General features: G+C 50.0%; 2 protein-coding genes and 1 long non-coding RNA gene across 4 annotated transcripts in view; 2 read left to right on the top strand and 1 right to left on the bottom strand.

Annotated features, from left to right (window-relative positions):
- LOC146401763 (uncharacterized) overlaps positions 1-13,796 on the top strand; it is a 909,931-nt gene that overhangs the window by 158,994 nt on the left and 737,141 nt on the right. The gene's annotated exons all lie outside the window — the stretch shown is intronic.
- Positions 1,108-1,897, bottom strand: NOP10 (NOP10 ribonucleoprotein). The gene is made up of 2 exons (XM_001925450.6): positions 1,786-1,897; positions 1,108-1,489 (listed from the first exon to the last, which is right to left on the bottom strand). Exons 1-2 carry the CDS (start codon positions 1,837-1,839, stop codon positions 1,349-1,351), a joined length of 195 nt encoding a protein of 64 aa, XP_001925485.1. The 5' UTR covers positions 1,840-1,897; the 3' UTR covers positions 1,108-1,348.
- NUTM1 (NUT midline carcinoma family member 1) lies at positions 1,793-13,357 on the top strand. Of its 2 annotated transcripts, XM_013989096.3 has the most exons (8): positions 1,793-2,469; positions 3,557-3,651; positions 5,403-6,111; positions 8,306-8,434; positions 9,515-9,657; positions 10,135-10,418; positions 10,686-10,802; positions 11,149-13,357. In XM_013989096.3, exons 2-8 carry the CDS (start codon positions 3,636-3,638, stop codon positions 13,123-13,125), a joined length of 3,375 nt encoding a protein of 1,124 aa, XP_013844550.3. In that variant the 5' UTR covers positions 1,793-2,469; positions 3,557-3,635; the 3' UTR covers positions 13,126-13,357. The 2 variants fall into 2 exon arrangements, with proteins under 2 accessions (XP_013844550.3, XP_084825478.1); XM_084969352.1 differs by lacking the exons at positions 1,793-2,469; positions 3,557-3,651 and having other exon boundaries at positions 5,114-6,111.

Raw genomic sequence — 13,796 nt, 5'->3', positions numbered from 1 at the left:
ACCCATTGAGTGAGACCAGGGATTGAACCTGAAACCTCATGGTTCCTAGTTGGATTTGTTTCCGCTGTGCCACAACGGGAACTCCCTAGAGTTTTTTGTTTTTTTTTTCCCCCTCAGCAGTCAACAACTATAACTTTTCTGCTGGGATGATCGAACATCAGAGTCCAAGAGAAGCACATTTACCCCTTTCCAGGACCACTCTTGATAAATCAGATTTGCGCTTATTTAAGTCACATCTGCTTCTGGAAGCCTATGTAGGAAAAGAAGATTGTACAATTGGATGCAATCTCCAAAAGGCAATTTTAAATCAGTGGCACTAAGAAAACGTTTAAATTCAACGTCAAAAGCCAGAAATGAGAAGATTAGGAAATAGTGAGTCGATTAACCTAAGGAATGGAAAAAGCAAGTTAGCATTAGCATTTCTTTCTTTCTTTTTTTTTGGCTGGAGGCATGCAGTGGCCTGAGATGGGATCTCAGCTCCCAGACCAGGTATTGAACTTAGGCTGCAGGGGTGAAAACGCAGAGTCCTACCTAACCACTAGACCACCAGGAAACTCCCGGATTTCTTGGATACCTGTATACAATATTATGCCTCATCATCCCTCTATTATGAAGTAATCGGATTAAAAATTTGTGATTACCCCATGACAGAAGCTCAAGGCCTAAGACATCCTCCACAATTTAATAAAAATGATCCCTCAAGAGGAGCATGAAAAATAAAAATCCCTGCTTGAATCTCTCATGCCTCATCTTCTAAATTAAGATCCATGTAGAATTCCACATAGCAGACAGAATGTGAAGTTAGGTGTATGTAAGAAGAGAATTCCTTGATGGAAAGAACTAAAGGCCTGGGAATATTTCCACAGGGTCAGTAAACACACATAAAGGCATTCCTATTCACAACGGTTGGCCAAGTGAAGGTGGCTGTTGCAGATGAGTCTTTCTCAAGCTTTCCTCCCTTTCCCCAGCCCCCTCCTATGACTCATAGCATAGCACTACTGCTACAGCAGCCACCAAGAAGTCTTGTATCCCTGGGGTACTCTTCCCTCTCATCTCCCTCGTTTGTTTTTAAACCAATCCTCTCTTCTTACAACATACAAAATAAGAGCTCTTTCAAATCATTTTAATAACATGGCAGTGATTCAAAGTATGAAAAAAAAGATTCAAACTTTTTCCCTTTAAAGGGAATGCTAGCATGACTGCTTCACAACAAGCATGATCAAAGGCAATGATGAGACCGGATTCTAATGAGCAAGGGTTGGAGTAAATCTTCAAGGCTCACAGATCGAAGAGCTTGGTTGCACAGTCTCTTGAGCGCTAGCAGGCAGCATACAATTTTAAGAGATTCTCAAAGGACGGGGCGCGGTTGCTGGGTCATAAGCACCTTGAAGCGTTTCTTGATAGTGATCCGGTGTCGAGAATATTTGTCGTCTGGGGAGAACCGAGCAGGATGGGCCGAGCAAGTCTGTTGTCCCGTGGGGTCGAGCTTCTGCTCGAGGAGGAAAGAGATAACAAATCTCAGTAATGGAGTGGTGAGAAAACCCTATCACTGAGAGTCATGAGAGATGGGGCCTGGGATGGGGAGGGGGCAACGCGGAAAAAGGTAAACATGAAGACAGGACACGCGACGGTCGGATCCAGGAGCCAGACACTCCTGCTTCTACTACGCGTAGCTTCTGGGCTTTCTAGTTCCCCTCACCCAGGCAGGCAATTCACTGGCTTGCCTTGACCGCCCCTCCCAACTACAGTTCTCGTCATGCCCATTTACAACCTGTTTCTTCTCACCTTTAAGGTATAGACCCGGTCTCCCTGCTCGTTGAGATAATACTGGAGAAACATGATCACGCTGAAGCCAGTAGACGCAGGTCCTTCCGCAGCTGCTTCTAACTGAAGGCCTAAAGTGTTTGGCAACTTCCTTCCGGTATAGACGGAAGTCTCGCTCTCAAAGCACGCCGGGAAATGTAGTCCAACTTAGGCCTTTCTCCAGCCGGCCGGAAGGGGGCACTACCGCAGGACTTGGCCAGTTGCAATCCAGTTGCAAACTTGCAGGCGTTATGAGACACGTGGAGTGTGCCCACTGTGTGCTAGGCACTGCTTGGCGTCAGTGGGGGGAAGGGATGGATATAGATTGAACATTAATGAATAAAATCCTGTCTTTATCACAAGATACACACCCATTTCAGAGGCAGTGAGCTTCTATTACCTGGAGAAACCAGGGCTCCAGGACCCAGAACCCCTTTTACTTTAGGGAAGAAAGAAGAAGGTTTTCTTCCCTCCCCTCTTTTACATCCGGTTCCCTCGCCCTATTTCAAAGTATTGGCGGTAAAGAGTGCATGATGGGTATTCAATATTCTGTACAGCGAAAAGAGCGTGAAGTTATTTTATGAAACTGGTGAAGTATGTTTTAATGGTCGAACCAAGATTCAAACTCAAGTCTCTACCACAAATTCAACGCCCATTCTTATAGTGGTGAGTAGCTAATAAGACGCACCCCTTAGGGGTATTTCGAATTTTTAAAAGAACGTACAAATTCTCCTTATAGGACTTCTAGTTAAAGCAATGAATTTGGAACCGAGATATCTTTACGAAGGTGGCCGTTATTATTTATAACGGCAGAAACGTTGTAATATATATTAAGTTTATAACCAGAAAAAGCTGAAAGCTTTTTTAAAAAGAGTATAGTTTGTGTTTATTATAATTGCATAAAATACCTTTGCAAGGATTCAGAGGAAATTTGGTTTTCCCTGGGGTAAATAACTCGGTTCCAGAGGAAAGGAATGGTTGGAGACTTGTTATATTTCATTTTGCATAGTTTGACTTTTGAACCATGCTGACATATTACCATTTAAAAAATTAAGATTATTAACAAAAATTTTAAACAAAAATAACAAACAAAAAGAAGGACTTTTTGCTCTTGAAATTTTAGGCTGAATAGCAGTTTTTGATGGAATGGGAGGCTTTTCAGCCAGGGTTAAGGCTAAGCCTTCTGTGGACTGCAGAGCTGATGGTAGTGGACAGTTTGGGAACTGCAGCACAGCTTTCCAAGGAAATGATATGTATACAGCAATTCAATGCCCTTGATCTTCTAAGACAACCCTAATTTCAAACATTCTGTTCCCTTGATCCTTAAGTACACAGACTATGTGCTCTGAATTTGGTTCAGAAAATACAGCCAACACTGAATTAAGTCAAGGGTTTGCCAGAACCTGTTATTAATAGGAAGTCAGTTATAGAACTGGGTAGCATTGAAAGACAAAAACTAGATGTATTGGTGAAGAATTCTGTAGGGAACCAAGATGTGGTTGGGAATCCAGGAAAGAATCTGCAAGTTGCCCCAGAGAGGTGTGCAACAATTGTGTTGCCATACTCTGATTTGGAGGGAATTCCTGGTTACTGCCCACTTCCAGAGCCCTTTGTGGAATCTCTCCCTAACCCCACCCCATAATGCCACCTCCCCTCCCCCCCTGCAGAATGCCTTGGGTCCTAGATTCTAGTTCTGTTTTGATCTGATGTTTACCATTCCTTCCTTGGATCCCTGTGTATCTACTGGAGCCAGGTTACTCTCTGGGTGCTGGACCCACCGTGTCATTGTGAAGGCTTCCAGGCAGCCACGGTTAGTGCCCAAACCGGAGAGGATGGCTTCAGATGGAGGTGAGTCTGCAGGTGGGGGAGGTTGGGGAGAGTCTACCACCTGCTCACTTCTCGGAGATTCAACACTTGACGCTTCACCTGGGCTGACCTAGAGGGATGTGAGTGCACTAGACCCCCACCCAAGGCGTCACACTTGGGAAGGCTAGGGAAGGAGATTGTGGGAGCTGGAGTTCCCCAGTAGTGCAGCAGGTTAAGGATCCAGTGTTGTCATAATGTGGCTGGGGTCAAGTCCCTGCTGAGATGAGCTTATGATCCTTGGCCTCCCCTCCTCCCCTGGAGGGTGTGGCCAAAACAACAACAACAAAACTGGGGATTGGGGGAGGAAGAGAGCTTCCTGGGTGGCCAATCAAAGTGCCTCAGAGGAGAGTGCTGAGTAGAGAGAAGGGATGGCAGTTAGCAGCTTGCCTCTCTGGAAGAGGGACCCCTTCAACATGCTTCTGTATGGCAGGGGCAGGGGTATGCGTTGTACAAGGGGCACGAGTGTTTCAAAGGGGAGGCCCAAGTCGTGAGGTCTTCTTTAGGCAGCTGGAGCCTGCTCTGGGATTTTGCGCGGAGAGAACTGAGCTGAGGCTGCTCTCCATCTCATTGGGTAGGGGGAGATTGGAAGTCTTGGCTAGAAAACCGTTCAGTGGGGTCATCTGTTGCCAAGTCTGTAGGGAAATGTTCTCCAGGAAGCTAGACTAGAAGGTGCTGTAAGTGCCTCTGTTCAGAGCCTCCTGGATCTGCCTTTAGTTCAGGGTGTGGGTTTCCTTGCTGCCCCAGGGCCAGGGGTGGGAGGTCACTCAGCAGCGATGAGAACTGACACTTTCCAGAGGTGCTCTGTTTTTTTTCCACCTTTCGAGGAGCTCAGGCCTTCAGACCCATTTCATGGTGTTCTGTACTTTGGGGAATATTCCTGGCCCTCTGCTCTAGGCTTCAGGGGAAGTTTGCTGCTCTTCATCATCTCCTTCACGGTCAGGAAGCTGAGTGTTGTTAATTTGCCAGTGGAATATTCTTCATAAGAGGGGGAGGAGAGTAGCATGAAATTAGCCAGATGATCTTCTATTATTATCATTAAAAGTCTTAGGGACACATGTCCCAGTTAATTAAGTACATGTTTTACGTATTTATCCTTGGTTTCTTTGACTAGAGTCCTCCTAGCTCGTGCTCAGCAGGAACTGTGTTTCAGTCTTCGTTATCAGTGCCTTGTTCAAAAGTGGATCCTAAACTTCTGATACTGGGAGCTCCGAACAGAAAGATCACAGATAAAAGTACAACACGTCCAGCAGTTATTTAAAGCTCTGGAAACCTCCCTCTCCACACCGCCCTCCCCAATCCATTTCCTGGCCCTTATCTCTAGTCATTCCTTGCTGTTATGTAACAAATTTCTGGGAACCAAACATATAATCCACACACACACACACCCGCTCCTGGGAATAGTGCTTCTTTGAGTGGTGACAGGGGCCACAGAGCAGCTGGGAGCAGGGTTCAGGTGGTTTGAATGTGTTTGTAATGGGTGGGAATAAAAGATGTCCCTGGATGCTAGGTGGCATGTGTCATGGGGTATGAGCTTATGGTTCAGAGGTCATTGTCAATGGGGAGTAAGGGACAGAAACAGTTGGAGGACATTTGCAAACTATACAAGTTCCCCCTTCCTCACCTGTTGAGAATCAGTGGCCTGCTTCTTCAGGGACTAGAGTGGAACTCAGATGGACGTAACTGCTGGTCTCTTTTTCTCCTCCTCCATCCCCTCTTTTTCTTTGTCTCTACAGTGTCTCCATTGTCAGCACCGGACATGACCATGAAATCTGGCGCTGCCCTGTCTCCTTTCACAGCACTTCCCCTCCCCCAGCCTGCTCCTGGGCCACCAGACCAACCACCCTGGGAGCAGCCCTCACAGCCCCCGATGCATCCAGCATTCTCTTTAGGCAACCCCCTGGTGCTCTCTGCTTTCCCTAGTCCATTGCTGGTAACAGGGGATGGGGGCCCTGGCCCCAGTGGAGCTGGAGCTAGCAAGGTCATTGTCAAAGTCCAGACAGAAGGGGGGCCGGCTGAGCCCTCTCAAACTCAGAACTTTATCCTTACTCAGACTGCCCTCAATTGGATTGCCTCAGGTGCTCCCTGTGGGGGCCCTGAGTGTCCTGCCACCGGATTCCTGACAGCCTCCAACGTGAAGACCCTCCTGCCCACCAAGGCTATTGGAGTGAGCCAGGAGGGCCCACCAGGCCTTTCTGCTCAGGCTCCACTGCCAGCTGCCCAACTGGCCCCCATTGTACCCCCAGAAAAGGCTTGGCCAGGACCACGTGAGACAACTGGGGAAGGAGGTCCTCCAGCCGCCCGATCCAAGCCCTCTCTGGGTGACCTCTCCTATACCTCCAAGGGTGTTTATGAGAATTTCCGACGCTGGCAGCGCTACAAAGCCTTGGCACGGAGGCACTTATCCCAAAGTCCTGATGCAGAGGCCCTCTCCTGCTTTCTTATGTAAGTGCGGAGACCTGAGATTCATTATCCTAGAGGCTTTTCAAGAAGGAGGACTTGGGGATGGACAAAAGAGTTTAGGCTCTTTAGGAATACTTGAAGGAGGGCAGGTCCTGAGGGTGATAGAGATGTTATTGAGAATGAAAATAACAACAGCAGCAATGATCATAAGCCCCTTTCCTCACGTGCTGGAGTCTGACAAGCTCTCAGGTGTCTTCTCTCAAGTGATCTGCACTGCCCTGTGAGTTCAGGCAGGCATTTTTAATCTTAAGTGATCCTCATTTACAGAGGAGGAGGTCCCCTGTCCTAAAGTTAGGAGCAATGGTTGGAACTTGGGTCTCTGATACCAAGTGCCAGGGCCTTCCCTTCTCTTTAACTACCTTTTGATGTGGACTTGAGCTGTCCAAACCAGCGAGGATGAGGAGGGGTAGGCATGGACCCACCTAGTTCTGTAGGAGGGGAGGATGGTGTGGGCCCAGGCAAAGGAGCCTGTGTGCCAAACTCTACTGCCCCTATTTTATTCCGGGGAATTCAGGTTGAAATAGGGAGGTGGTAGAGCTCATTTACTGGTCAAGAGCCAAGGCCCCACCTGTCACTAGATTTATCATCCTGGGCCCCGGCATTTAATATCTTTGCCCTCAGTTTTTTCACCCAGAAAGGGGATGATTATACCTACCTTGGAGGGTTGCTGAGAAGATGAAATGAGTTAATGCACATGATGTACTTAGCAGGGTGCCTGGCACAGTGACTGACTTGTTGAATGGCAGCTGCTACTGTTGTTGTTATTATAAAAAGGCAATCTAGGACTTCCTGTTGTGGCTCAGTGGTTAATGGAACCCGGCTAGTATCCATGAGGACGCAGGTTCGATCCCTGGACTTGCTGAGTGGGTTAAGGATCCAGTGTTTCTGCGAGCTGTAGTGTAGGTTGCAGACTCGGCTCAGATCTGACGTTGCTATGGCTATGGCATAGGCTGGCAGCTGCAGCTCCAATTTGACCCCTAGCCTGGGAACCTCCATATGCTGCAGGGAAAAGAACTCACAAAAGGTCAAAACGTCTGCGTGAGCGGAAGCTTAGCCAAGGAGCCCAGGGTCATGGGCTGTTCTGTTTATAAAGCAAGGTCGTTAGCCATCTGGGGAATTTTCTTTTCTTCCCACCCAGACCTACTGCCTTTCTCAGTTGCACCATACTCTCAATGTTTTATGTAAACCACCACATGCCACATTTTATTGGACTTAAAATATGTACATGTTGTTTCTCCAGTGCCTGAACTCCTAAAGGAATTTCCCCTTCCATCCTGACTCTGGAGTGAATCTGTCAAAAGGCTCCCCTAGAGTCCTTGGTGCAGATCACTGCACTGACTCCCCAGTTTCTCCACATATCTCTGAGTGCTCTTTCTCTCTCTCTCTCTGTCTCTCTGTCTCTGTCGCTCTCTCTTGGAGGCAGGCTGCACTTCTAACTCCTGGCCTAGTCCTGCTCCCCATGTTCAGGGGCTCTGGGTAGGGTCCCCCCCAACAGTGCCATCCAGAACCTCCACCAGTCACCCGGCAGGCTGGTGACGTGCTCAGCTTGGGATTCTGGGGTGCTGGAATCGATATCCATAACCAGCTCCCCCAGGTGATTCAAGGCACAATGACTGAGGACTCATTAGAAGTCAGAAGGGCAAAAATGGATCACAAAGAGCTCCAAGAGTATTGATATTTGACTGTGAGGGGTGTCCCAGAGGAAAACAAACAAATAAAAAAAAAAAAACCCACTCAAAAACCGACACATAAGCCTCCCACATAGCCTTTAATTAGAGGTTCATTTGAGTTAGTAAGTGCCTTTTTTTTTTTTTTTTTTTTTTTTTTTAAGTGCAAAGGCCTTTGGGCAGGTTAAACTTACTTTACAGTGAGTCCCATTGACTGAGTGCTTTCTTCCTTGTATTTTGTTGAGGACAGCACTGTGAGAATTCAGGATAGTTGCCCTGAAAAGTGGGGAGAAGAATCATCTGATTTTTGTGGGAGGTTTGTAAATTTCAGGGGGGGAAGGAAAGGCCAGTATGGTAAATGAATGGCTGGGAGGTTGGGGGTCCTGAGGCTAGTCAGAAGTGGGATGTGACAGGGACTGAGGGGGCCTGTACTGAGGTGGGTGTCAGGGCAGGTGGATGGGGGGCAGGGTGCCCTTCTACAATGTAACTGACCCAATGGGGCTTCTTAGCCCAGTGCTTCGTTCCCTGGCCCGGCTGAAGCCCACTATGACCCTGGAGGAGGGGCTGCCAAGGGCTGTGCAGGAATGGGAGCGGACCAGCAACTTTGACCGGATGATCTTTTACGAGATGGCAGAAAAGTGAGTCCGACCCACCCTTATCCTCTTTGGGGGGGATGGGGGCAGTTAAGAGAGGCTTGGGTCTGTGGGGGTATGGTTACTTTAAGGGATGCTGGAGGAGGGGCGTACATTAGACTCCTGGATCCTCCCTGCTCCTCCCACCACCTTGACCCTCTGGCTTTTCTGTCCCATCTCCTCTTGGGAGCTCTCCCTCCTCCAGATCTTGAATTATATAGGGGCCTTCCTTGATCTTGAAGCTGTTAGGATGGGATTTGAGCCCAACTGGTGTATTTTTATTATTTCATGCTTGAAGGGAACCTAGCAATGAGGAGATAAGCTCTACTAGGCAGGTTCTTTCTCTGCTCACTGACCAGGTAGCAAGTGGCTATTGATGGAGACCTTGGGGCCACCTTTCTCTAGAAATAGTGGCACAGAAATCATTTAGCCCATCATCTCAGAAAGAGACTGGTTCTTGAAGAGGTTGGTTAGGGAAGGTCCTAGATGTCCAGAGTGGCTCATATCCCCCATTTCTGTGATGATCTCCATGGTTTTAAAAATATCTCAGAAAAATGAAACTTTTCCAACTTAGCTGTCACTTTCTCCCCCAAATCATACCTCCTAGATTTACCTTTCCAGGACCCCAGTCTCAGCCTTAGGACTCCTGGATCTCAGGACTGACTCCTGGTGGGAGCTGCCTTGAATTGCAACTGAGGCCCTGCTTTAGGATTTCAGCCATTATTTGTGGTTGTAGGCTGGGGCAGGTGAGGCCTTGAGGAGTGGCCCTTGTGTAGGATTTTGCCTCAGGCTGTAACATAGGCCTGATTGAATTCAACAAGCCGGTATTAATCACTGCTGTATACCCTCCATTGATGCTGGGTATGAAAAAGCCATGGCTGTCCTATGAAGCTTAGAAGCTCTAGACTGACTGTCTTCTTAATAATCTTCTTCAGTGATGACTGCAGGTGGAAGGACTATGCAGTGACATTATGAGTTTTCCCCAGAACTGTTATTTGGCTACCAGTGAGCAGATCCCCTGGTGCCTGGGTTCCTAACAGGTCTTGGTTTTCTCAGCACTGCCTGGATCTTCCTCTCCATCTGCAGGTTCATGGAGTTTGAGGCCGAGGAGGAGATTCAGAACATGCAGCTGATGAATGGGCCACAAGGCCTGCCTCCTGCAGCCCCTCCAGGGCCCCTGAAACTTGATCCTCCAGGGCCCCCAGCCCCTGAGGTTTGCCAGCAGCCAGGTAAGGCTGCCAATTCCAAAAGCTCAAACTTAGGCACACAGAACCAGTCCCCAGTCAGGGGAGGCATTGCCCTTGCTTCTACCAGCTTCCCTCCAGGGAATGGCATTTGATGTTCCAAACAGGACATACGCAGGAGCCTGGGTTCTCAGGTTTGTCCCAAACTAAGTATTGATCTTGGCCAAGGAAACCAACTACTCTCTCACTGAGACTGTAACTGAGGCCCATAAGACCTCCTCTGCCTAAGAAATGGGGGCTGGATCAGGGGACTTCTTGGAATTCCATGCTCCTTCCTACAGATTCTCTCAGACCCTCCACTCCTATATGTTCTCCCACAGCTGGTACTGTCAGGTTTGCCTGATCCAGTCTGTAACCAGTCTTTAACCTGATCCAGGCTGCTGCCCTTACAAATGGGGGTGAGAGGCAGAAGCCGTGGTCTCCGTGCCACTCCCCATGTCTCCTTCCCTCCTTGACCCTCAGTGTACATTCCCAAGAAGGCTGCGTCCAAGGCACGGGCTCCCCGCAGGCGGCAGCGCAAAGCCCAGAGGCCTCCGGCTGTGGAGGCACCCAAGGAGATCCCAGAAGAAGCTGTGAAGGAGTATGCCGACATCATGGATGGGCTGGTGGGGAGTCACGCCGCCACCGAGGAGTCAGATGGAAAACAGGAAGAGCAAGAGCAGCAGCGGGAGGAAGGGATGTATCCAGACGCAGGCCTCCTGACGTACATTGATGAGCTCTGTTCTCAGGAGGTGTTTGTCTCCAAGGTGGGCTGGGCCTGGGCACCTGTTTTCTAGTAGATCTGGGGTGGGAACCCCAGGGAACCAAAGATCTTGGCTTCTGACCCAGGCAGTTAGGAACTACTCTTTCCCATGCTGAGGAACCTGTGTGCATATATGAATGTGTGTAGCTGATGGTTCATAACAACCCAGGGAAAGGGTGTGAGTGGGGGGGGGGGGTACATAGCTTTTCTAGAGCCTCCTGGTTCGGACCTCCTGTTAAGGACTCACATCACTTCTCCTTCCGTTCCCCAGGTGGAGGCTGTCATTCACCCTCGATTTTTGGCAGATCTGCTGTCCCCAGAACAACAGAGGGATCCATTGGCCTTAATTGAGGAGCTGGAGCAAGAAGAAGGACTCAGTTTTTCCCAGGTAAGCCTGGAGGCAGAGAATCAGGACAAGAAGCTCGCATGACTTTATCCGGCCCTATGTTGCCTTGGATGGTATGGCTTCTGGGGATGACAGTTTCAGCATTCAGCTTTGGGTGCCCAACAAGTAGGCAAGGGACCACGGAAAAGGGGAGAGTGAGGGCTCAAAGCATGGGAATAAGACCCAAGAATGTGTTAAAAGAGCTATGGTATCTGGCTTTGATACTCTCACTTAAGCCACTTGTTTGCATTCCCTACCCTGCCCAAGAACCATCTCCTTCTCACACCGTCAGCCAGCCTCCCCTTTTCACTACCACATTTAGAACAGTATCCGTCCACTCTCCTTCTAGCTGGTCCAGAAGCGGCTCCTGGCCTTGGAAGAGGAGGAGGCAGAGGCACCTCCAAGTTGCAGTGGAGCCCAATCGGACTCAAGTCCTTCTGTTTCTGATGAGGATGAAGTGGGGGGTGGGCGGCTTCGGCCCTCACCTGGGCCTCGGGTGGCTGGGGGCACCATTTGCCTTGAAAAGGCTGCTTTTCCAGGGAAGAGGGCAAGAGAAGTGCCTGGTGGGCAGGAGTGGGCCCTAGATGGTCTGAGGGGGACGAGCAAGAATGGGAACACTCTGCCATCCCCCCGTGGCTGGGACCTGCAGCTAGAACTTGCAGCTCCACAGGGAACTCAAGGGCCCCTGGGTATGAAGAGACGATCTGGGAAGGTTACAAACCCCATACTCCCCCATCAGGATGCCCATCTGGGAGGTGCCGGATCCCCTGGGCACTCCCTGGTGGCTGAAGGGACTTCTGAGGCTCTGCCCCTTTGCTGGCAGGAAGGGCCCCAGCTTGAGCTAGTTCCCAGTATGGATGCTGGACTTGCAGGGCTGGCTCCTCTGCAAGGACAGGAGTTAGCAAAGCAGGCTCTGGTGCTGCAAACAGGACAACAGATAGGGGATCTTGGAGTAGTTCCTCAGGGGAAGGAGCAGTTAGCAGGGCCCCAGGAAGGGTCTTCAGGGACCAAGTGGGCAGACGACAGAGGTCCTCCCGCAGCTCAGAGTTATGATCAGAACCCTTCCCCCAGGGCAGCCGAGGACAGGGACAGGGCCTCTCTCAGTCCAGGGCTTTGGCTGAGCAATGAGATGGATGCAATAGGCTTGGAGTTGCCCTTACAAATCGAGGAGGTCATAGAGGCATTTCATGATGGGGAATGTGTAACTGAGTGCCAGGGGAACTGCCAGGCACTGGGCTCCAGAAGCAACATTTCTCTGGGTCCTGGAGAAAGCACAGCACCTGGGGATGTGGGAAGCAGTATAGTTCCCTGTGGAGGCACAGACACCACAACTGCCCTCGAGGAGATAAACTACTGCAGCTTGTCAGAATCTCTGAGGGCCAACAGCTCAGCCTCAAGGCCTAAAGAAAACAAAGAACAGAGCCCCAAAACCATACAGGATTCCAGTGATATGTGGGCTGAAGTTTGCCTTCCACTGTTAGAAAGGAGAATGGGGGCTTCCAGAGAAACCCTCCTGCCTGCAAATCAAGGCAGTATCCTTCTCCTGGGGACCCAAGATAACTCCTTCCCTGAGGCCAGCCCTGAGGCAGGAAGCAGAGGCAATTCCATTTCTTCTCTGCTGGAAGCCACAGAACATGTCAGCATACTAGATGTGAAAGATGGCCGTGGCCTCCAGCTTAGGGTCAGGGAGGTTACCTGCACACTAAGTTTTAATTCTCGTGACCCCCAAGGAGAGGGCAGAGATGATACTGACTTATCTGAGCCTAAAGACCTTGCTCCCTTGCCAGGAGGTCAAGGGTCTAATGCACACGGGGCCCCCAAATCAACATCCCCTCACCAGGGCCTTCGAGACACTCTCCCTATGTGGGGAAGCAGGGACACCTTAGTTCTGAGAGAAGCAGCTCCTGTCACTGAGACGTGCAGTTCAGCAGATGGGGCCAGAGCGAAGGAGAAAGGGGTGGAGGAAGATGAAGAACTCTCCAACTTTGCCTACCTCTTGGCCTCTAAACTGAGCCTCTTGCCCAGGGCACCTCCTGGCAGTCCTCGCCCTGACTCAGGGGGCCGGGGGACCCAGAGAGCATCGTACTCCCTTGCTCCTGAGCCAAGGGGCATCGGCCAGGCTCCCCATCCTGTCGCCAAGCCTGGGAAGCGAGCTCTAGTTGGAAGCTTGGTGCCTGCTGAAAAGAGGCCCTTCCCTGGAGCTGAACTTGGGGCACCTGGGGAGAAGCCCCAGGCTCTGGGAGCAGCTCGAGCCTCACAGCCTCGTAAGAGAAGAAGGGATAGCTTTGTGACTGGCAGGAGGAAGAAACGACGTCGCAGCCAGTAGGGAGCAGCAGGACCACCTGTTCCACCTGCCTATCCCCTGGAGACTAGCCCCAATAGACACTTGTTCTCAGCCCTTTGTTGTTTTCTGGTTCTGCCAAAGTGGTGAGCGTGGGGAGGGAGGGCACAGGGCTAGGCTGGAGGTGGTGCCCATGGTGAGCGGTCCAGGGAAAGTTACCTTTGCAAGTTGTATGGAGAAAAAGCTAACATGAATAAAAGATTTTGTTGTTGGAAAATGTTCTCAATGTGCCCTTTTGTACTCATGTCTTCGCTGCTAGATGCGATAAGATGCCGAGAAGAAAGGAGGTGAGGTAGCCTTGGACTAGATGTATCCAGAAGCCTTCCCAGCCTTCAGCCTTGTCTCGGCCCCTTGATGAGCCCCAGCGCCAGGGTCCCCAGTGGTCACTTGATTCCCCTTTCATCAAAAGCCTGGACATGGTGCTGGGAGGGCTTCTCTGGCTATCCTACCATTATCTGTTCCCCTTTAAAAGCCCATAGATAGCAAAGTGCTTTTTAACCAGTCAGATTTCTGGGATCGAGATCTATTTTCTAAATCTAACTATCATTGTGCCTGGATATAGCACCTTGAGCGGGCCTTTTTTTCTTTCTTGCAAAGAAGCTGGACAGAAAGGACTGTGATGTCCCCAATTTCATCCCATGGCAGGACCCCCCCTC

Source organism: Sus scrofa, chromosome 7 (assembly GCF_054392235.1).
Source record: "Sus scrofa isolate SSC_HxYL_T2T_F1_AM1 chromosome 7, Sscrofa_HxYL_maternal_Yorkshire_Landrace_v2.0, whole genome shotgun sequence".
NCBI classification, from domain to species: Eukaryota; Metazoa; Chordata; class Mammalia; order Artiodactyla; family Suidae; genus Sus; species Sus scrofa.
This window is presented reverse-complemented; position numbering and strand designations above follow the sequence as displayed.